A 22159-nucleotide genomic window follows, 5' to 3' on the forward strand; every position below is an offset into this window, starting at 1 on the left:
CACCCACACCTGGTCGCCGGACTGGAACCTGGGAGGCTACGAGCAAGTTCGAGGTAGAGAGGAGACGCAGGTATCCAAGCGTGAACGAATTTGGTAGTTCAGCAGCATCTCTGAAGGAGACTTGCCGCACGGTAGTGGGGTACGTCGATGGCGTAGGAGCACTCGCGCTAGTTTTGTTTCGAGATCATTCACCATCGAGTGCTTAAGAAGGCCATCCTTTACTGTGCGGACAGCACGCTCTGCCAGACCATTAGATTGTGGGTGGTACGGTGCACTACGTAGATGAGTTATGTTGTTGACAGTCATGAACTGGGAAAACTGCTGACTTGAAAACTGAGGCCCGTTATCTGATACAACTGTTTGCGGCAAGCCAAAACGCGCAAACAATTCTCGAAGCGGCGCGATTGGGACTTCTGTGGTCGCCGACTTGACGGGAAGTGCCTCAATCCATTTAGTATGCGAGGCGACGACTATCAGCAGCATGCGTCCCTCTATCGGTCCGGCGTGATCAATGTGAAGCCTTGACCATTTGGTTCCCGTTTCTGGCCAACAGATGGGAACCTGTCGATGGGGCATTGGCTGAGCTTGTACACATGAGATGCACGAACGTGCAAGGCTTTCGATCTCACCATACAACCCAGGCCACCAGAACAGTGTCCGAGCCAGTCTTTTCATCGCAGATGCACCCTGGTGTGACCGATGTAGCTCAGCGAGCATGGAGACTCGCGCTTTGCGGGGTACGACGATGTGATGACCCCAGTAGAGCAGGCCTTCTACGCTTGACAACTCCAGTCTTCTGCAAAAATAAGGTTGAAGGTGATTGTGACACGGTGACAAGCGTTTAGGCCATCCATTCAGTACAAAGTGCTGCACAACGCTAAGGTTTTCATCTCCGTTCATCAGCGCCCGCATGGCATCCGCTGGCACGAACGAGCTGTCAAGGGTCTCTGAAGACAAGACGTATTCTGGTAAGGTGCCCGATCGACAAACGTCTGTTATCGGCACGGGCAAGCGGCTGAGTGCGTCCGCGTTGGCGTTTTCCTTGCCGGCCTTGTACTCTGTGCGGTAGCTATATTGGCTTAGAAACAGAGCCCATCTCTGAATACGCGCCGACGCCATTGGGGGCACAGGTCGATCTTCTCGTAGAAGTCCCACCAGTGGTTGGTGGACCGTGACCAATACAAACTTGCGGCCCAGCAGGTAGTCTCGAAATTTTGTTACTCCGAATACTAGTGCGAGCGCTTCCTTCTCGAGCTGAGAATAATTCTTTTCAGCGTGCGTTAACGTGCGTGAACGGAAAGCAATGGGCTTATCCAATTTTCCTGCGCCGTTCCCCACTGCCATTTATGCTCTTTTTCAAGCAAAAGATACAACGGCATCAGCATCGTTGACATGTGTGGCAAGAACCGGTGATAATAAGTTAACAGACCCAAGAACGAGCGCAGTTCGTTCACATTCGTAGGCCGTGGCGAGTTGCATATTGCTGCTAGGTTCTTCTCAAGCGGATGCAAGGCGTCTTTGTCAATGCGATGGCCCAGGTAGACGATTGAGTCTTTGCGAAAATGGCATTTTTCGGCCTTCAGCTTGATACCATTTTCTTGAAGCCTGCGCAAAACGTCCCGAAGCACTTAGCCATTATCGTCTTGACGTTCCGCTATCAATACATCGTCCAAATACACCTGCACGGCTGGAAGACCGGCCAGGACCGTTTCCATGCGCCGCTGAAAAATCGCGGGAGCCGAGGCAACTCCAAACGGAAGACGGTTATAGCAGAACAACCCCTTGTGAGTGTTTATCACGGCCAACTTCCTCGCCTCCTCATCCAATGGGAGTTGGTTATATGCATCCTTAAGGTCCAGTGTTGTGTTGTGTTGTGTAATCCAAGCGAGAACGCTTGGATTAAGTCCCTTCCGCAAAGGCTGGGACCCGAGCAGCCTGTAACTATCTGTGTGGCATGTACAGTCTTCCCCGCAAAATGGGCTTCAAGGTGCAGTTCACCGACAATGGGTAGCTTGCCCAAGTAACAGCTGAGCGTGTGTTTGCATGTCGATAAGCGTGGCCAAGTCAGACGGTGCTTTAGATACACTTCCTGCGGAATGATAGAAAACGGTGATCCCGTGTCAATAATCATGTTCAAAAGCACGCCACCCCAGCGGATAACTCTGCGGAACGCCTAGAGCAAAGATTTCTTTTTCCGTGATTCCTGCAATGTGAAGACTGATGAAATATCGCCTTCCTCCGTTTCGGACACAGCGCTCTCATAATGAACTGCGCTAGCGACGCCATCACGCCTACGACCAGTCCGGAGCCCCGACTGGGAGCGGCATTTTCTTGCAAAATGACCTGTCTTCCGACAGTGAAAACACTGCTCCTTTTTGTGCGGACAGTCGCTTGCTTCGTGATCGTAGTTTCCGCAGCGTGCGCACTCAGTATGGCTTTGCTTATCTTTGGTGAAGGTCTGATATCGGCGCGATTTACTCGCTACAGTACACACCGCTGCCTCATTATCAGGTCTAGTCATGGCGCTAACTTCCAGTGCGGCTGTCTCTGCCGCTATGGCAATCGTTTCAGCTTGGGCAAGTGTGAGCTCAGTTTTTTCAAGCAGCGTCTGTTGCACCGCCCGATTTCGGATGCAACACACAATGCGGTCCCGTAACATACGGTCCAAACTGGTGCCGAAATGACAATTATCCGCAAGCTTGCGTAGCTCAACAACATAGTCCCGGACAGATTCGCTTGCAGCCTGATCCCTTGTAAAGAACTTGTAACTTGCGGCAACCTCATTAGTCTTTGGCGCATAGTGGTTATTTAGGATGGTAAGTGCGTCCTTTTAACTCAGGGCATTTACTTTCTGGGGGGCGCACTGTCCAGCAAGAGCGCCCTTTTCTTATCATCTGTCTTAATATCATTTGCTTCAAAAAATGCCTCCAGTCGAGTCAAGTAAATATCCCACTTATCTTGAGTTTCGTCGAAACATGGGGTACCGAGGTTCGTAGCCAGGGCCATGACTGCCGATGCTCCGCAGACTCGATTACTTTCAGTACCCAGCAGGACTGCCAGCGCTACCGAGATAAACAAGGTGTGAGATCACCGTTCGGATAAGTTCTTGTCTGTAACTGCTGCCATTAGACAGACTGCTTTTTCCTGAGCTTTTGGCCAGGTGGCGAGAAAATGCACCTTTGCAGTTTGAAGTGTTGTGTGATGTCATTAAATTTGGTCTTACGATCCTCCCATTTGCCCTCCTCTCCATCCTTGTTTTTGGGAGACGCTAAGGTGCCGATTCTATTATCGGCCGTGGCTCAGTCCTTAAGCCCTCGAGCCATGTCATGCACCGTCTTATTATTATTATTGTTGTCTCCTTGCAAGGTGGAGGTGTGAATAGGTATCCATATTAAATAAACATTCCTTTCTTGACTTTTGTTACCTGCCATCAGGATTCGTAGTGTATACTTTGTGGTGCAAAATACATTTCTTGAAAAGGGACTGAAGAAAGGGAGACAGTGACAGTTCTGTCCCTTTTCAAGAAATGTATTTTGCACCACAAAGTATACCTAGGAAATCTAAGCACCAACTTGCCCAAGAAGAAGTCCTTTTGGATTCGTAGTGCTTCCGGAGAGATTTGGCCATTAACGAAATTTTGTACTTCCGCCTGAGAGTTGCTGGCTATTACGTCCGTTTCGGTCTGTGATACTGCTAGCGTAATACCTATCTCCTCCGCAGGCTCGATTGCTGCTGTGCTTGCCGTAATACATGTTTTGCATTTCTTTTCGTGATCAATTGCACCTGTGCTTGTATCTTGCCGCGTCGACAAAGACTGCTTCTTTACTATTCCCAAATTTCTTTTGTATGTCCATTGCTGTGCCTTCTCTTCTACCTTTATGATATAGAGGGTACATGCTCTTTGGTAAGGGTGGAGCGGTTATCGTATTCCTGACATCATTGGGGATGTCCACTTTTGTTCCGTATTGAGTATGGTACCCGATACCTAGTCTTTCTAGTATGTGTCTTCCTGCCTTGGTCTTAGAAAGGCATTCATACTGCACTATCCGCTGTGTCTCTATGAGCTCATCCATTGTGTTGCACAGGCCTATTTATATTACCCTGTTGGTACTAGTGCTGATTGGAAGTCCTACAACTTGGTTATAAATTTTCCTATTTAGGCATTTTAATTTCATATTTCCTGCAGCGTAAATAAATAAATAAGTAAATTTAAGGTAGGGTGCGACATATACAATCCTACTGATAACGAACGTCTCCACCACTCTGATCATGTTTCCTACCTTCATTCCACTGTGTCTCTATTGGCTATCCTTTTGGTCAACCTCATAACTTGAGGTACTGTTCTTTTAAATTTCTTAATGGTTTCTCCATTGTTGCCTTTTGCTTTAATGAGTAGCCCCAAAACTCTGATTTTATCGACTTTAGGTATGGGTTCATCATTGGCGGTCTTCATTTGTATGTCCGTTTCTGTATTGTCTGCGCCTCCGTAGCTGTTTGGTTTACGGCCTCTCCTTGTCGGCCTATACAATATTATTTCAGATTTTTCCACTGAGCAAACTAATCCAGTTCCCTCTAGGTATTGTACGTCTGTTTCAGTCTGGCTTTGGAGTGTCAGTTCTGTCTGCCCATCATTACCCTCCTTTACCCATAGGGTAATATCATCAGCATATATAGTGTGGTTGAGGCCCTCACTTTCGTGTAGTTTCTCTAGTAATCCGATTAATGCCAGATTAAACAGCATCAGCGAAATCACTGCCCCCTGTGGTTTTCCATCACTACCAATCTCAATTTCTTTCAAGGTGAGGTCCCCCATGCCGATCTTTACCTTTCTACCGGTTAGTAAGTCATGAACATAATTGTATGTTCTTCCTAATCCAGCTCTTCTAGGCTGTTGAGTATTGTTGTGTGTGTTACACTATCAAAAGCTTTCTATAAGTCTAGGCCAAGGATGGTTCTAGTGGATCTTCCTGGGTTGTCTATGATTTGGTGCTTAAGCAGGAGCATCGCATCCTGCGTGGAAAGATATCTTCTGAAACCCAGCATCGTGGAGGGGAACAAGTCCCTGTCCTCAAGATAGTTGGTTGGTCTCACTAGGACCGCAAGCTCCATGAGCTTTCCAATGCAAGATGTGAGAGATATGGGTCTCAGATTCTCCAGCTGTAAGCAAGCTTGCCTAGCTTAGGTATTAAGATCATGTGTGCTGTCTTCCATTGTTATGGTATTTTGCTGGTTTTCCAGCATTCATTAATATATTCTGTCAATTTTGTTATATACTTATTGTCTAGGTTCCTTAGTATCTTATTTGGGATTCCGTCTCATCCGGGTGCTGATTTAGTATTAAGTTTTTGCAAGGCTGCCTTTACTTCTGCTTCGCTAATTTCCCTTTCAGGTTAGTTGCTGTCTACTCCTGTATAGTCTGGGTGTATAATTGATCTTGCCTGAGACATGTATTTCCCTGTAACCTCTCGTAGAAACTCTTGTTCTGAACCTCTATAGGCATGAACTACCTTGTTAATAGTTTGCTTGTATGCATCAGAACGGCAAGTTGGGCCAGTTGGTTGGGATTCATGGTATGGGTTGTAACAGCACACACAAGACAGGGACAACAGAAAGAACAAAACGACGACAGAGCGCTGACTCTCAACTGATTTTTATTGAAGATATGTCTAACATATATATATATATATATATATATATATATATAGGAGCCATTTGATAAAAACCATGACATGCACAAGATACAGATGTGCGTCGAGGCAACTGTGACAAACTGACACAATCAAAAAGCAGGTACCTGAGATGGTTCCATGTCTTTGCTAGCTGTAACTGACTATCCGTGTTACTACATATCTCCTCCCATTGCTGCTTACATAGTGTTTGTGCATGCTGCTATATCTCTGTTTAATCTGGCTATCCTCCTTCTCATTGCCCAGTTGTGTCTCTGACTATTCCATCTTCTTCGTAGCACTTCCTTAGCCTCCCACATGTGCAGGGGCCTACTGTCTATGACTTCTAACTGTGCTTCTGATGGAACTGTTTGCGTAGCTGCGGTTATGTCTTCCGTTAGCTGTTCAGTTGATTCTTCTATGTGTTTAATTTACCCGCTGGTATCCTCTCTAATGTTCCGGAACTTATCCCAGTCTACAATTTTAAGCTTCCTGCTTTTGTTTTTATGCGGTCCCAACCCAACTGTTATTTCTATGATACTGTGGTCGCTGCCCAGATCTTGCTGTGTATTTATCCACTGCTTGTCCATTATGTTTTTTGATGAAAGTAAGGTCTGGCATAGTGTTGACGCAAACAGTGGTGCCTCTCCTGGTGGGAGCTGAAGGATTGGTTACGAGAGTTAGGCCCTCCTGTTGTGCGTATAACCAGAGGTTTCTGCCTTTGGGACCCTCGAATTAATAGCCCCATGCCGTGTGTTGAGCATTAAAGTCTCCCCTGATTACTATCGCCCGATTATTCGCTATGGCGAGAGTTTTATGAAATAGTCTTTGGAATTTGTGTTTTTTACACTGTGGGTTACTGTAAATGTTGAGGAGAAAGAGGCTGTTTGCTAATTTCTGTGTGTGTATAATCTCTACTAAGACATTGTCAATATCCCTAATTTCCATGTCGTGTTGCACGACCATAAAGTTTCGCTTTATTAAAGTGCTCATGGCCTTTGTGTACTCTTCGGCACAACTAAACGGTTTGTATCCTGATCAATTTGCGATTTCGTGCGTTCCTTGTATCATTATGATATCTGGGCTTTCTTTGCTAATCAGGTACTGCTTGTAGATTGAATCTTTTTCTATGGTATCCCCTACAATTTTGTTGTTGGATCGTGTATCTGTTGCGTCTATCCATGATGGCGTTACAGTTTTCCTGCTCCCTTGGTTAGTACCGGAGTTTTGATGTAGGACCACCCCCACTGGATTGTGGTCCCCATGCTACTGTTCTTGTTTCTCTATCCGCGACACGGGTCACTATCACATTAAGCTGCTGCTGTATTTGTTGCATGATTCTTAAGCCCATTTCCTCTATTTTTGCCTCGATTCTTTGCTCGACTTGTACCTTACATTCCGGAAGTGTACTAACCAGTTTGGTCTTTTTTTCACTGTTTTCCATTGTATCTTCCATGGTTTTACGTTTAGCTGGCGTAGCTACATTCTCCTCCATGTCTGTTTCCCTCTCCTCTTTGTTTTTGTTGGGAAAAAAAGATGGTACACAAAGCTGAGGTTACTTTAAAAGATGTTATCCGTCATTTCTTGACAGCCATCATAACCTTTGCAGTGACACATTATCCATCAAGTTAGTTAATAAAGCTGAGCTAATTAAACTTGAATATAATTTGCTAATTCTTGTACAAAAAAATCTACAGTCACTTAAGTATCCTTACTTGATTTGAATGCAAAATCATGAGCGCTTGTCTAAGTTATCACTTTAACTTAAAACTCCACCTTAATTCACATTCCTCTAATTTGTACCAACCTTAATCCACTTAAATCCACCTTAATCCACCCAAACCCACTTTTAGCCACCTTAACCCACCTTACTCTAGTTTGTACCAACTGGAATGGAGAGTCAATGTTTTTGTGTGCTAAATGTTATTTTTTGGTTTATTTCATTATCTGCAATTGTGTACGAGCCTTGTGAGTGGGCCTGCCACAGGCTAGAAGTAAAAAAAAAAGAAAGAAATAACACTTCAGAGCAACACTTTGCATGCCATCATGTGCTGAGTGGCATGCTGCATGCACCCAGGTGGCTGACTTTGCGCACAAGTCTGTGATGCTCCAGCTCTGCATTGACATCCATGCTCCGACTGTGCTGGTGCCCCAGAAGTCCGACTCTCCCAACTTGGTGGTGCTGAGCCTGGGAGACCTGAGCATTGAGAACTTCTTCAAGGAAATCTCGCTGGGCCCAAAACCCGACTACGTGGACAATATCTTGGTGCGCCTCAGCTCACTGCATATGACCAGGTGAACCAAATATTAAGTCGTACATTCTTGTGCAAGGTGCATAACTCGGGCACTGCATTTTCAGTTTTTCCCACACGTGGCGCTTCTAATCAAATTTTTTTTTGGGACATGTCCAGGAGCTTAGAAGAACTTATAAATGTTGTTGGACGAGTTGGTCTATATTCATCATCATCATCAGCCTGGTTACGCCCACCGCAGGGCAAAGGCCTCTCCCATACTTCTCCAACTACCCCGGTCATGTACTAATTGTGGCCCTGTTGTCCCTGCCAACTTCTTAATCTCATCCGCCCACCTAACTTTCTGCCGCCCTCTGCTACGCTTCCCTTCCCTTTGAATCAATTCCGTAACTCGTAATGATCATCGGTTATCCTCCCTCCTCATTAAGTGTCCTGCCCATGCCCATCTCTTTTTCTTGATTTCAACTACGATATCATTAACTCGCATTAGTTCCCTCACCCAATCTGCTCTTTTCTTCAAATCATATTGACCGCAAAAAAGACGGGGACATAGGAAGAAAACACATAAACAGCACAGGCGGTAAATTTGAAGTTGAAATTGCCGCCAGTTGAAATTTACCGCCTGTGCTGTTTATGTGTTTTCTTCCTATGTCCCCGTCTTTTTTGCGGTCAATATGATTTGCAGTAAATACCAACTAGGCCAAACTGAAGTTCTTCTGAAGCATGCTCTTTTCTTATCCCTTAACGTTACACCTATCATTCCTCTTTCCACAGCAAACAGTTTTATAACTGCGCGAACAAATGACCGCAGAGAGAGAGCACACCAAGACAGGTGCCTGTCCTTGTGCGCTCTCTCTCTCTGTGGTCGTTTGTTCGTGCAGTTATAAAACTGTTTCCATGAGCTTGTTGTGATCGTAGATCGTGCTTCACCTGCAGAGCTACTGAGGGCATGTAGTTGACTTGCCTATATCAAGCAGCACGAGGCGCTGTGCCGACAGTTTGTTCCTTGGCTACATGATTTCTACTGAACGTATTTAGTAACTTGTAAGAATTGGCGACGAGGGTACCCGGAGTAACATGTTTTCGTGTTTTGTTCTAATATTCGTTGGCTGGCTCTGTCAAGAGCTGTCATGGCTAAATAATAACCAGCAAGTGGATAATAATCGGAGAGACGGGCTTGTACACGCTATTCAAGACGATACAAAGAGAAGGCATTTGCTGGAAGACTTCATACTGGAGCAGGCCATCAAAACCATCACTGGTATGGAGGCCGCCGTCAAGGGTATGCAGCTGTTGAGTAGACATGCATTGGTGGCAGACATGCACCGGTAGCAGACTTGCACTGGTGGCAAACGTGCACCGATGGCAGACATGCACTGGCTGTCACGAGAAGATGATGCTGTTGGCTCCTGTCACCGCTGAAGCAGTCAAAGCGAGTTATCATGCAAGTTTTGCAACCTTCATTGCTGTTCATGCAGAAAAAAAAAGTAATGCAGTGAGAAGGTGCCCAGCTGCACGAGAGGCGGCAAAAAATCCGGATGCTCCGCAAAGGTGGTTCAGCACCAGCAAACGACATGGGGAAGGCAGCGAGTTCCGTAAGCCTAAGGCATGCCTGCCTAGCACTGGCCAAATACACTGTGTTGGTGGTTGATGAAAGCAAGAGAGTGGCGAACCACGATTTAATGATAGCTTAGCAGTGTGTCTAGCGGGCTCGAAAAGCTGTAAAAGGCAAAGAAATTTCAAGAACCTAGAAAAGTCATGGAATTGCCAGGGAATTTTTCATTTTACCGATGAGAGTCGTGGTTGAGGGGAGTCATGGAAAGTGACCAAGTGAATTAATGTTGGAAGTTCTCATAGGTTGGCTGCCTTGCAAAACCATAATCTAACTGAAAGATTGCATGCATATGTTGATTGGCCCAAGGTAGTCATAGAGAAGTAATTATGAAAATTATAAGGAGCTTTTTTAACTTGAAGAGTCAGACAATTTATCTTAAAGCAAGACGTTCTAGGAGTATTGATAACTGGTTGGAGAGTAATGAATTTGTTCAGAGTAACAATTCCTGCAAGGTTCACCCAAAAAACTGAAATTGAATTGCAGAAGAGCGCAACTTTCTCGACTTCAGCAGACGGCACGTGATTGACGTGACTGTTACTGTCTCGCCGTCGGGTGACCACGAAATGAGCATCCTCATACAGGTGCGACCTTGCCAGCTTCAGGCTCAGTTGACTAAACTTGCTGCAGATGATTGCCTGTCCTTTTACATCATCATCATCATCAGCCTGGTTACGCCCACTGCAGGGCAAAGGCCTCTCCCATACTTCTCCAACTACCCTGGTCATGTACTAATTGTGGCCATGTTGTCCCTGCAAACTTCTTAATCTCATCCGCCCACCTAACTTTCTGCCGCCCTCTGCTACGCATCCCATCCCTTGGAATCCATTCCGTAACTCTTAATGACCATCGGTTATCTTGCCTCCCCATTACGTGTCCTGCCCATGCCAATTTCTTTTTTTTGATTTCAACTAAGATATCATTAACTCGCGTTTGTTCCCTCACCCAATGTGCTCTTTTCTTATCCCTTAACGTTGCACATATCATTCTTCTTTCCATAGCTCGTTGCGTCGTCCTCAATTTAAGTAGAACCCTTTTCGTAAGCCTCCAGGTTTCTGCCCCGTAGGTGAGTACTGGTAAGACACAGCTGTTATACATTTTTCTCTTGAGGGATAATGGCAACCTGCTCTTCATGATCTCAGAATGCCTGCCAAATGCACCCCAGCCCATTCTTATTCTTCTGATTATTTAAGTCTCATGATCCGGATCCGCCGTCACTACCTGCCCTAAGTAGATGTATTCCCTTACGACTTCAAGTGCCTCACTGCCTATTGTAAATTGCTGTTCTCTTCCGAGACTGTTAAGCATTACTTTAGTTTTCTGTAGATTAATTTTTAGACCCACTCTTCTGCTTTGCCTCTCCAGGTCAGTGAGCATGCATTGCAATAGGTCCACTGAGTTACTAAGCAAGGCAATATCATCAGCGAATCGCAAGTTACTAAGGTATTCTCCATTAACTTTTATCCCCAATTCTTCCCAATCCAGGTCTCTGAATACCTCCTGTAAACACGCTGTGAATAGCATTGGAGATATCGTATCTCCCTGCCTGACGCCTTTCTTTATTGGGATTTTGTTGGTTTCTTTATGGAGGACTAAGGTGGCTGTGTAGCCGCCTGGATATCTTTCAGTATTTTAACATACGGCTCGTCTACACCCTGATTCCGCAATGCCGCCATGACTGCTGAGGTTTCGATTGAATCATACGCTTTCTCGTAATCAATGAAAGCTATACATAAAGGTTGGTTATATTCCACACATTTCTCTATCACCTGATTGATAGTGTGAATATGGTATATTGTTGAGTAGCCTTTACAGAATCCTGCCTGGTCCTTTGGTTGACGGAAGTCTAAGGTGTTCCGGATTCTATTTGCAAATACCTTAGTAAATACTTTGTAGGCAACGGACAGTAAACTGATCGGTCTATAATTTTTCAAGTCTTTGGCGTCCCCTTTCTTGTGGATTAGGATTATGATAGCATTTTTCCAAGATTCCGGTACGCTCGAAGTCATGAGGCATTGCGTATACAGGGTGGCCAGTTTCTCTAGAACAATCTGCCCGCCATACTTCAACAAATATGCTGTTACCTGATCCTCCCCAGCTGCCTTCCCCCTCTGCATAGCTCTCAAGGCTTTCTTTACTTCTTCCGGCGTTACCGGTGGGATTTCGAATTCCTCTAGACTATTCTCTCTTCCATTATCGTCGTGGGTGCCACTGGTACTGTATAAATCTCTATAGAACTCCTCAGCCACTTGAACGATCTCATCCATATTAGTAATAATATTGCCGGCTTTGTCTCTTAACGCATACATCTGATACTTGCCATTTCCTGGTTTCTTCTTCACTGCTTTTAGGCTTCCTCCGTTCCTGAGAGCATGTTCAATTCTATCCATATTATACTTCCTTATGTCAGCTGTCTTACGCTTGTTGATTAACTTCGAAAGTTCGGCCAGTTCTATTCTAGCTGTAGGGTTAGAGGCTTTCATACATTGGCGTTTCTTCATCAGATCTTTTGTCTTCTGCGATAGCTTACTGGTATCCTGTCTAACGGAGTTACCACCGACTTCTTTTGCACACTCCTTAATGATGCCCACAATATTGTCATTCATTGCTTCAACACTAAGGTCCTCTTGCTGAGTTAAAGCCGAATACCTCTTCTGTAGCTTGATCTGGAATTCCTCTATTTTCCCTCTTACTGCTAACTCATTGATCGGCTTTCTATGTACCAGTTTCTTCCATTCCCTCCTCAGGTCTAGGCTAATTCGAGTTCTTACCATCCTATGGTCACTGCAGCGCACCTTGCTTAGCACATCCACATCTTGTATGATGCCAGGGTTAGCGCAGAGTATGAGGTCTATTTCATTTCTAGTCTCACCGTTCGGGCTCCTCCACGTCCACTTTCGGCTATCGCTCTTGCGGAAGAAGGTATTCATTATCTGCATATTATTCTGTTCCGCAAACTCTACTAATAACTCTCCCCTGCTTTTCCTAGTGCTTATGCCATATTCCCCTACTGCCTTGTTTCCAGCCTGCTTCTTGCCTACCTTGGCATTGAAATCGCCCATCAGTGTAGTGTATTTTGTTTTGACTTTACCCATCGCCGATTCCACGTCTTCATAGAAGCTTTCGACTTCCTGGTCATCATGACTGGATGTAGGGGCGTAGACCTGTACAACCTTCATTTTGTACTTATTAAGTTTCACAACAAGACCTGCCACCCTCTCGTTAATGCTGTAGAATTCCTGTATGTTACCAGGTATATTCTTATTAATCAGGAATCCGACTCCTAGTCCTTGTCTCTCCGCTAAGCCCCAGTAGCACAGGACGTGCCCACTTTTCAGCACTGTATATGCTTCTTTAGGCCTCCTAACTTCACTGAGCCCTATTATATCCCATTTACTGCCCTCTAATTCCTCCAATAGCACTGCTAGACTCGCCTCACTAGATAACGTTCTAGTGTTAAACGTTGCCAGGTTCATATTCCAATGACGGCCTGTCAGAAGCCAAGGATTCTTAGCACCCTTTGCTGCGTCGCAGGTCATACCACCGCCGTGGTCAGTGTCTTCGCAGCTGCTGGGGACTGAGGGCCAGGGTTTGATTGTTGTGTTCATATAGGAGGTTGTGGCCAAGTACTGCACCAGGGTGGCCAATCCTGCTCTGGTTAAGAAGTGCGTTACTGGTTCTGGTCACCGGGATCAGGCCACACTCCAGGCCTGTTTATGCAATTTTATCAACACGCGGATTTCTCTTTTCTTTTTTTTAAGCCGGTGGAAAATTGCGTGGCACCAGGATTCGAACCACGGACCTCTTGCGCACGAGGCGGGTGTTCTACCTCTACGCCAGTGCTGCACCCCTGTCCTTAAGTAGCCCTTAACAGCTTCGCTGTTAAGGGCTACTTTTTCCACTATCATGTCCGAGTGTAGAAAAATAACTATCATCATCAGCATTGGCTCCAGCGTCGTCGTCTTCTTCCATGGCTGGCTCTGTTGGCACCCTCGGCACTACTGCACGAATGTGCTCCTGCCACTGCTGCAGCGTTCGTCATAATTAATTAAGAATCACAAAGACATAACCAATACTTGAGAAAGACCTTAATGAACCGTTGGAATTTACCCAGCGATAAAGACCGGGGCCGCACGTTTCAGCTTCACTGGTTAACCTTCTGTACGAAGTGCTTGGGCTGACATTTATTTTTTTAATTCTAAATTTTATTTTTCTGTTAGCAGCCATAACACCCCATTTTAATGTATAAACTGGATGAAAAGGCAAGCTTATTGTCACCTTTACAAGCAATTCACAAAGCCTCCTAAAATAAATTCCTCTGTCTCTCATCTCCCTGGGTTTTGTAGCGATGACCACTTATACAGGGGCATCTTAATACTGACTGAAATAAGCACCTCAGCCTGCTTCCTGCGTTGCGAGAATGCGAACTGTCGTTTTCAAAAAAGACAGTCTGTTCCCTTTTTCTTTTTTTTGCTGTGAACGGCTGTTGGATGGTTGTTGCTTAAGGATGTTAAACCTCGTGAATCAATAAAATCATACACCATCAATCATGGGTTGGTTTTGTTCCGTCATTTCTTCAAGAAGCCTTACTGTAATTATGCGATGAACCCTATCCCAGTCTGGTTTTCGCGCAATAGAGTGGAACGACAGTGCTGAAAGAGAGCACAGCTCAGCAACACCTACATGTTTAGAGTTTGTGTGGTGGAGTCGCACATTGCTTTGTTGGAGGACTGTGCTACACAAATGTGTGTATTTCTTCAGCGGATATCAGCAGTCAATTTGTCACATAAGTTAACAGTGTTGTCTAGTGTCGAGTATCAGTGTAGGCTGCTTAGCTATGAGGTAAGCTGTGTGAGGAGAAATGGTAAACATCCATAGTGACTGCATGCTGACTCCAGCCCCTGAGTTCAGCAGGATTCATGTACAACAGAGCTTTACTGAACTTCCTCCTTGAACCATAGTTGCATCCACTGTCCAAATCAATGTCCTGTAGCAAGAGCTTGTCTTGCGTGCCCCAATGCCATACACCCGATGTGGTTGAGTATCTTGGGCCAGGTGCAGTTCCTGAATGCTGAATACCAAGTTGCTTTCAAGAAGAGTCATGTTATAGATACATCCTTATTGCAGATTTTTGGTCAGAAGCCTAAAAAACGAAAACTCTCATGAGGTCCACCTCATTGTAAGAAAATGCTAGAACAGACATGTCTGTGTGATTATCAGTGCACAGCTGTTATCAAGCTAATAATTTTACAGCTTTTAGTACTGTGCTTCTGCGCAAGACCTGTACAGCTGGTCAGCAATACTGAGCCCTTTGTTCTATGAGAAATGATCATCACAATATTCGTAGGATGATTAATTAGAATGTAACATTACAAAAAAAAAGTAGAAAGATGCCACAACTGGTATTGAAACAGGGCCGTGTATAACCTGCATCTCAATTGCAACAGACAGGAAAGAAAAAAAGAATCTCTGCGCATATAACCCGCGGAAATAATTGCATGTGTACTGGAGAAGAACAAGCAGCAGGCACTGCTTCGAGAAAGATGACGACGAGGGGTTGGAAGCCTTGTGTCTGTGTTGCCTAAGCTGTGTGTCCTTTTGCTGCGTCGTGTATGGTGACATGGATGGTAGCTATTCCTTAGAGCTCAATTGGCTCAGCACTTGCTCTACGTAGCGAAATGGCAGAAAATGGCGTCGCGACTTTCCGGAGCGTACGGCGAAGCTGGTCGGCAATCACGGACACTGCGACGCCCATGTCGACAGGCTCGTGAATGGTGATACCTTCAGCAAAAACTTCAATGACGTTCGTAGGGAATAAACGAGGGCTTGAGCAGTTCGACGAGATCGCAGCTCTTGCCTCCGGAACTGTGCCTTTCAGTTTCCCTCCACAGCTGGAGTTCAGCGGATGATGGGGGACAGGGAACCTGGATGGGGAGATGGAAACCGACGAGTGTTGAAGCATTGGGGAACAGGAGATGAAGGAGTGAAATGTGGAACTGCTGGCGAATAGCGGGACTGGGAGTCAGGAGCATTCCCTTGAAGTGTCGCAATATCAGGAGGATGCCATCCTCGCCGGCAGCAGAACCGTGCCACGTTGCGAGCAAATCCACACGCGAAGCACATCGGCCGGTTGTCTTGGGTACACCACGGATTGTCAACAGGGGGCCTATGTAGGGGTGCACAGTTCCGAGCTGGCCGTAGGGGCTGCGGAGGCGTGCAGATGCCACTTGCGGCCGTTTAGTGCATGACTTCAGGTGGAGGTCTTGGCTTGGTAATGACAGCAGCGTACGTGAGCGGAACCAGCACTGAAGGTGGCTCATTACCGAGAGGTAGTGCGTCGCTGACTTGTTCATGTACGACCCGTCGGAGTTCCAGGGATTAAGAGGACTCAGATGACTGGGTAGCAGGCAGCAGTGACAGTTGGCGTGCGACTTCTTCACGAACATATTGCTTGATTTGGTCGAGGAACAAAGAGTGGGCAGGAGCACCACTGGAACTGTCAGTTAAAGCCGAAACTGTGCCACTGGCGTGGCACCTCAGCGCGTAGTAAGGCATTGTTTGCGGAGCTCATTGTAGCTCTGGCACAGGGTAATGACTTCGTCAGTCGTTTGAGGATTTTTTGCCAAAAGCATTTGGAAGGTGTCATCCTTTATGCCCTTCATGACATTCTTGATCTCTTCAGAGTCGGGCATAGCGGGATTAACGCGCTGGCAAAGGTCAACTACGTCTTCAATGTAGCTGGTGAAATTTTCACCCTTTTTCTGAGCGCGACCGTGCAAGCATTGTTCTGCGTGAAGCTTGCACACAGCAGGGTGACCAAAGACTTCTTCAAAACAATGGGTAAATGGTGTCCAGGTGGAAGGGTTGGATTCATGATTCCAGAACCAGAGATTAGTGACTCTAGAAAGGTAGAAGGTGACGTTAGTCAGTTTAGCTGTGTCATCCCATTTGTTATGCGTGCTCACGAGATTGTATGACGAGAGCCAATCCTCCACGTCCTGGTCGTCGCTGCCGCTGAAGACTGGAGGATCTCGTTGGGGTAGAGCACCGGAGCAGACGACAGATGATGCCAGGGGAGGATCGCGCTGTGTGGCATCCTGAGGCATGGTGGAAATGGTGGCTCTCATGCCATCATTCTAGGATGGGACTTCCTCTCATCTCATCACGCTATAATTTATTGTGGCCATGCAGAACTTTCACTGACTCCATTTTGCGGCAGTCTTTCTGATGATTTGCCTCCACCTTCTGCTCAAGTGTTTATCACCACTGACACTGATACCCCTCCTTTATCTTCCACCCTTGTACCCGTTTCCTGTGCTCCTGTCTACGATTCCACAGTTCTTTTCACGCCATCTTAACTTGCTGCACGCCGTCAACTCTTATTGCTTCCCTTTGCCCTCCTTCCCTCTCGCCAGGGCTCCAGCGCACTTTAGGTTTCGAATCCATTTTCGTGTCCATCAAGCTTACATTGTGGCGAGTGCCTCGGTTTTGCTGACGAATTTGACACGAGTTCTGTCTACGATGTGCCTGATGACTCTACTCCTCTTCACGTTGACGTCATGGCTCTCCCTGTCTCTGTGCCTGTGCCTGCATGTGACCGAACGTTTGCTGCGTCTATTGATCCCAACCTCACTCCGAGTCAGCGCACGCAGATTGTCGACCTCCTTAACCGATTTCAAACTTCTTTTGACCTCCAAAAACAATGTTTAGGACGTACCTCCACACTCATTCATCACAATGACATCGGCAGCCCCGCGCCTCTACGCCAACGTCCATTCCGTGTGTCGGCGACAGAGCACCGTGTCATCAATGAGCACGTAGGAGACATGCTCCGACGTGGCGTGAAACAGCCATCACACAGTCCCTCGGCTTCTCTGGTAGTGCTGGTCAAAAAGAAAGATGGGACAATTCGTTTTTGTGTGGACTATCGACGACTCAACAAGATAACCCGGGAAGATGTCTATCCACTTCACGATGCACTGAACTGCCTTCAAGGGACTGAATTATTTTCATCCTTAGACTTACGATCCGGTTATTGGTAGTTTCCAGTGGCTGACGCAGACTGTCCTAAAACGGCATCTGTTACACCCAACAGCTTATATGAATTTACCGTGATGCCCTTTGGCCTGTGTAATGCACCTGCAACGTTTGAAAGAATGATGGATAACATCCTCCAGAGCCTCAAATGGCAGACATGCCTTTGTTATCTATATGACATTGTCATCTTTTCCCCGGGCTTTTCTTCTTACCTGCTCCAACTCAAACGCATGTTCACCTGCCTCGCCGATGCTGGACTCTAGCTCAACCTAAAAAGTGTTGTTTCACCGCTCAGCAGCTAGTCATCCTTGTCCACGTTGTGTTGAAAGATGGTGTGTTCCCAGATACAACCAAAGTCCAAGCCATCGCTGAATTCACACGACCAAAGACCACGAAAGAACGCCGAAGCTTCATCGGATTATGCTCCTACTATCGTCGTTTCATCTGTAACTTCGTCACCATAATAGCGCCTTTGACGCAGCTTCTCGCAGGTAACCACGACCTCTTGGCCTGGCCGCCAGTTTGCGATGCCGCATTCATGACGCTGTGTCGTCTTCTAACCTCACCCCCCATACTCCGGCATTTTGACCCAAACGCACCGACAGAAATACACACGGATGCCAGTGGCATTGGCATTGGCGCTGTTCTTGCACAATAAAGTACTGCCCTCGATGAATACGTTGTTGCCTTCACTAGCCGTGCACTCACGAAAGCGGAAGCAAGCTATTCCATTACAGAAAAAGAATGCCTGGCTATCATTTGGGCCATATCTAAGTTTCATCCTTATCTCTATGGTCGCCCGTTCAATGTCGTCACGGACCACCATGCACTCTGCTGGCTCTTGTCCTTGAAAGATCCTTCTGGTCGCCCCGCTCGATGGGAGCTTCGCCTCCATGAGTACAATATGTGAGTGCTGTATCGCTCTAGCCGTAAACATTCGGACGCAGATGCCTTGTCTCGCTCACCAGTGTCAGGCCAGCCCAATTATCCGAAAGTATGAATATGCAAGGCCACCCTCACCGCCACGGACATGCTTTCGGAGCAGCAGGAAGATCAGTGGATTGTTGCTATGCTGGCTTTTCTGTCAGACCCATCAGCGCCTTCTACTGGCTGTGCATTGTGTCGCCAAGCATACCACTTCCCTGTTCGTGACGGGCTCCTATACCGCCGCAGCTACCTCTCAGATGGCCACAAATGGTTACTCATTGTCCCTCGGCACCTACGTTCCGACATGTGTGCAGTGTTTCACGATGACCCGCAATGCGCACTTGCAGGAGTACTAAAAACATACGTGCACCTGCGACTCCGTTATTACTGGTGCGGGATGTACCGATTCGTCCGCCAAATGTCTTCCCAAACCGGGAAAACCGGGAAAACGGGAATTCTCAGGGATTTCGCGTAGTCTGGAAAAAGTCAGGGAAAACTCGGGGAATTTGGGCCTCTATCAGGGAAAATTAGCGGCAATTTTATTGAAAGGGTCGAAAGTCGTGGTAATGCTGGCTCGAGTAGCAGACAGGAATCGTAATGAATCGTCTTTGACGCCCTGTCGTTGGCAGGAGGAGTTGCCAGTGTACAGTCAACGAGCGACTTTCCGGATTCCCGATAATTTGGACGGCTTCGCGGCGCCACCTCGTACCCCATAGTGTCAACGTATCAGAACGTGTGAAATTTCCGACGCTAGAACTCTTTGCCGTCCGATTTTCCGGACGTTTTGCCGCGACCGCAGGTCCGAAACGGCATTAATCAAAGGCACCACCGCTGCCGTCTTGATTACTTCGCCGCCTCGAACCGGCACTCTCGCACGCAGATCCGCTGGCACCCGTTGCCACCACTGCGGCAACGCTAGGCCTAGCTGCTTCGACGTTCGCTATGAAGCTTCTTGCCAGTGGGTGCCGAACTTTTTATTGAAAGAATTTGCTGCTGTCAGCAATGGCACGGACTCCACCTTTGTGGTCCTCGCGATTGGCTTAGAAACCTGGAAAACACGGTGCGTTGCATAATGCCGGTTCGTGAAAGTCAGCTTCGCCTCTGTACAGAAATGTTACTCGCTAAAGCTTACGGAAAAGTATTGCAGTGAAGCATAACAAGGGTGGGAAGGGGCTATTGCCACGGAATACAGTATGTATATCTTAATTATGCACGCGGGCACCCGACATTTCCTGTCACAGTATGAGCACAGGTATGCCTAATACGTGTACCGACAGGCCTTCAGAGTGTTTTCGAACGTGCCTGTGGCGGTTTGAGCCCCTAAGGGCAGTAAATGACACGCATTTATTTTTTTTTCCAACTGGCCGATTTTTCGGACGTTTTTGCGGCCCCTAGGGAGCTCGAAAAATCGGTCGTGGACTGTGCAACTGATCAAGATGCTGCAAATGGTCCTTGGGGCGAACGAGTGGCGGAAGGCGGACAAAAACAGAAGTGACCTACACATTGAGGAATAAACGAGAAAGGAAGCTTGTTGCCGCCGTTTTGAAAGAGCTTGTGCTCAAAAAATAAAGTTTTGGCTGATGCCGATATGCAGGTGTCCCTCATCCAAACCAAAATACACTCTTTGAAGCAGTGCAACACAACACTCGGGCATCGTGCGTGGGCTGAGAGTATGTCAGGACTGTTGAGGTTGACTTACGAGCTGTTGAGAGAGAATCTCAATTGTGACAGAGTTCAGGCCTCATCCCACTGAGGTTGCGATCAGTTGATAGAAATAGCTCATATTAGAAAATATTTGCCGTTGTATGCATCTCCTTTTTATTCGTATTTGATAATGTCCGACCCTATTTGCAATTGTTTTCGAAGACACTTTATTTGCTGTGCATTTTACTAACCCCTGCCTTCTATTCTCTTTTTGAATAACATCAACACTGCTCCTTAGTATTCAAATTGGATTAAGTTGCTGTTTTTTTCATGTGCTTACTAGAGAGTGACAGCATCAGGCGATATGGTTTCAGCCCGTGTTGATATAAAACATAGTTCTGCATCACTCAGGGAAATTTGCAATGGCACTCAGGGAAAACCTGGAAAACTCAGGGAATTTGCAAATGTCAACTTGGTAGACACCCTGGTCTGCTCCTGCCTCGCTTGCCAACGCCTCAAGAATACCCCTTATGCCTCGGCTGCACCACTGCAACCATTGCCTTGTCCGTGACGGGCCTTTGACCGGGTCAGAGTTTATCTTTATGGGTCCCTTCCAAGTACTTCAGTTGGCAACCGCTGGGTGATAGTGGCGATAGACCATCTCACGCGCTATGCGGAAACTTCGCCTCTGCCCAACGCATCTGCACGGGATGTTGCCTGGTTCCTTCTGTGTGAGATCATACTTCGCCATGGAACCCCGAGAGTGCTGCTGAGCGACAGAGGCCGCGTCTTTCTCTCTGATGTTATAAAAGCCCTACTCAAGGAATGCCACGTTCACCGTACCACTACTGCATACCACCCGCAAACTAATGGGATGACTGAGCACTTTAAACACACTCTTGGCAACATGTTAGCCATGCACGTCACATCTGACCAAACCAATTGGGACTGCAGTCTACCCTTCATGATGTACACTTATAATACTGCCACACAGACCACTGTGGGATTTTCTCCGTTCTTTCTTCTTTGCGGACGCGAACCTTCCTGTACAATGGATACCATCCTTCCATATCGCCCTGACACAACGGAGGCTACTACCCCGTCCGAATTTGCTGCACACGCGGAAGAGTGCCGAGATCTCGTCCGCACATTTACTTCGGAAGATCAACATTGACAGAAGCACCGTCGGGATATTTCCTCCTCTCCTCCACCTTATGCCCCTGACTCACTAGTTCCCGCTACCAGCCCTGGACTTTCACTCAAGCTTGTTTCCAAGTACCAGGGTCCCTACCGTGTCATCAGTCAAATGTCTCATGTGAACTATTTGGTAGAACCGCTTGAGCCGCCTTCCGATAAGCGCCGCAGAGGGCGTGAAATCGTGCATGTTCAGCACCTCAAGTCATACTTTGATCCACCTGTGCTATCTTGCCCGTAGGTCGCCGAGACGGTTCCTCTTCTCCGGAGAGGCAATTGTACTGGAGAAGAATGAGCAGCAGGCAGTGCTTCGAGAAAGGTGACGACAACGAGTGGTAGGAAGCCTTGTGCCTGTGTTACCTAAGCTGTGTGACCTTTCCCTGCGGTGCTCTACTACCTGAGGCTTAACGCCTCTTGACACATGCAACAACGCTCAAATCCTTGCAAAATCAATCAATTCACAGATGCACGACTCGCCCACATCATAGCCTCAGCCAGCAGCTCTGTAACCCCCTTCTTCGGCGACGCTGATAAAGCTGAATTCACACGACAGGCATGATCGTCGATGAATCAGTCATGTGACATCTGACGTGAATCAGATCATTTCGCAGGTGCAGCTAGCACTCACACAACAGAGGATGACAGTGCAGCCGGAGCAGCCGAAGCATGGGCAACGGCAATTTTGCTCTTCGCCGCATTGCGAAGTGCTTTGTGTGGACCGAGGGAGTGCCACAGGAACGGGTGATGTATGTGTTTGCCAGCGCCGCAAGCGCTATTCGCTATACACAAAATGCCAACCCATAAAAAGGAGGAGAATGAATGAGCAG

The 22159-nt window shown here is 46.9% G+C and overlaps 1 protein-coding gene across 12 annotated transcripts in view; it reads left to right on the forward strand.

Moving 5' to 3' along the window:
- LOC135897507 (intermembrane lipid transfer protein VPS13A-like) overlaps window positions 1-22159 on the forward strand; it is a 1023564-nt gene that overhangs the window by 310784 nt on the left and 690621 nt on the right. For all 12 annotated transcript variants that reach the window (XR_011514733.1, XR_011514732.1, XM_070539327.1 and 9 more), the window contains one exon: window positions 7744-7961. Coding sequence is in view for 10 of the 12 variants with exons in the window: in XM_070539327.1 (XP_070395428.1) it covers window positions 7744-7961 (218 nt within the window). In the remaining 2 variants the exon portion in view is untranslated. The remainder of the gene's footprint in view (window positions 1-7743; window positions 7962-22159) is intronic.

This window comes from Dermacentor albipictus, chromosome 5 (assembly GCF_038994185.2).
Source record: "Dermacentor albipictus isolate Rhodes 1998 colony chromosome 5, USDA_Dalb.pri_finalv2, whole genome shotgun sequence".
Taxonomy (NCBI): Eukaryota; Metazoa; Arthropoda; class Arachnida; order Ixodida; family Ixodidae; genus Dermacentor; species Dermacentor albipictus.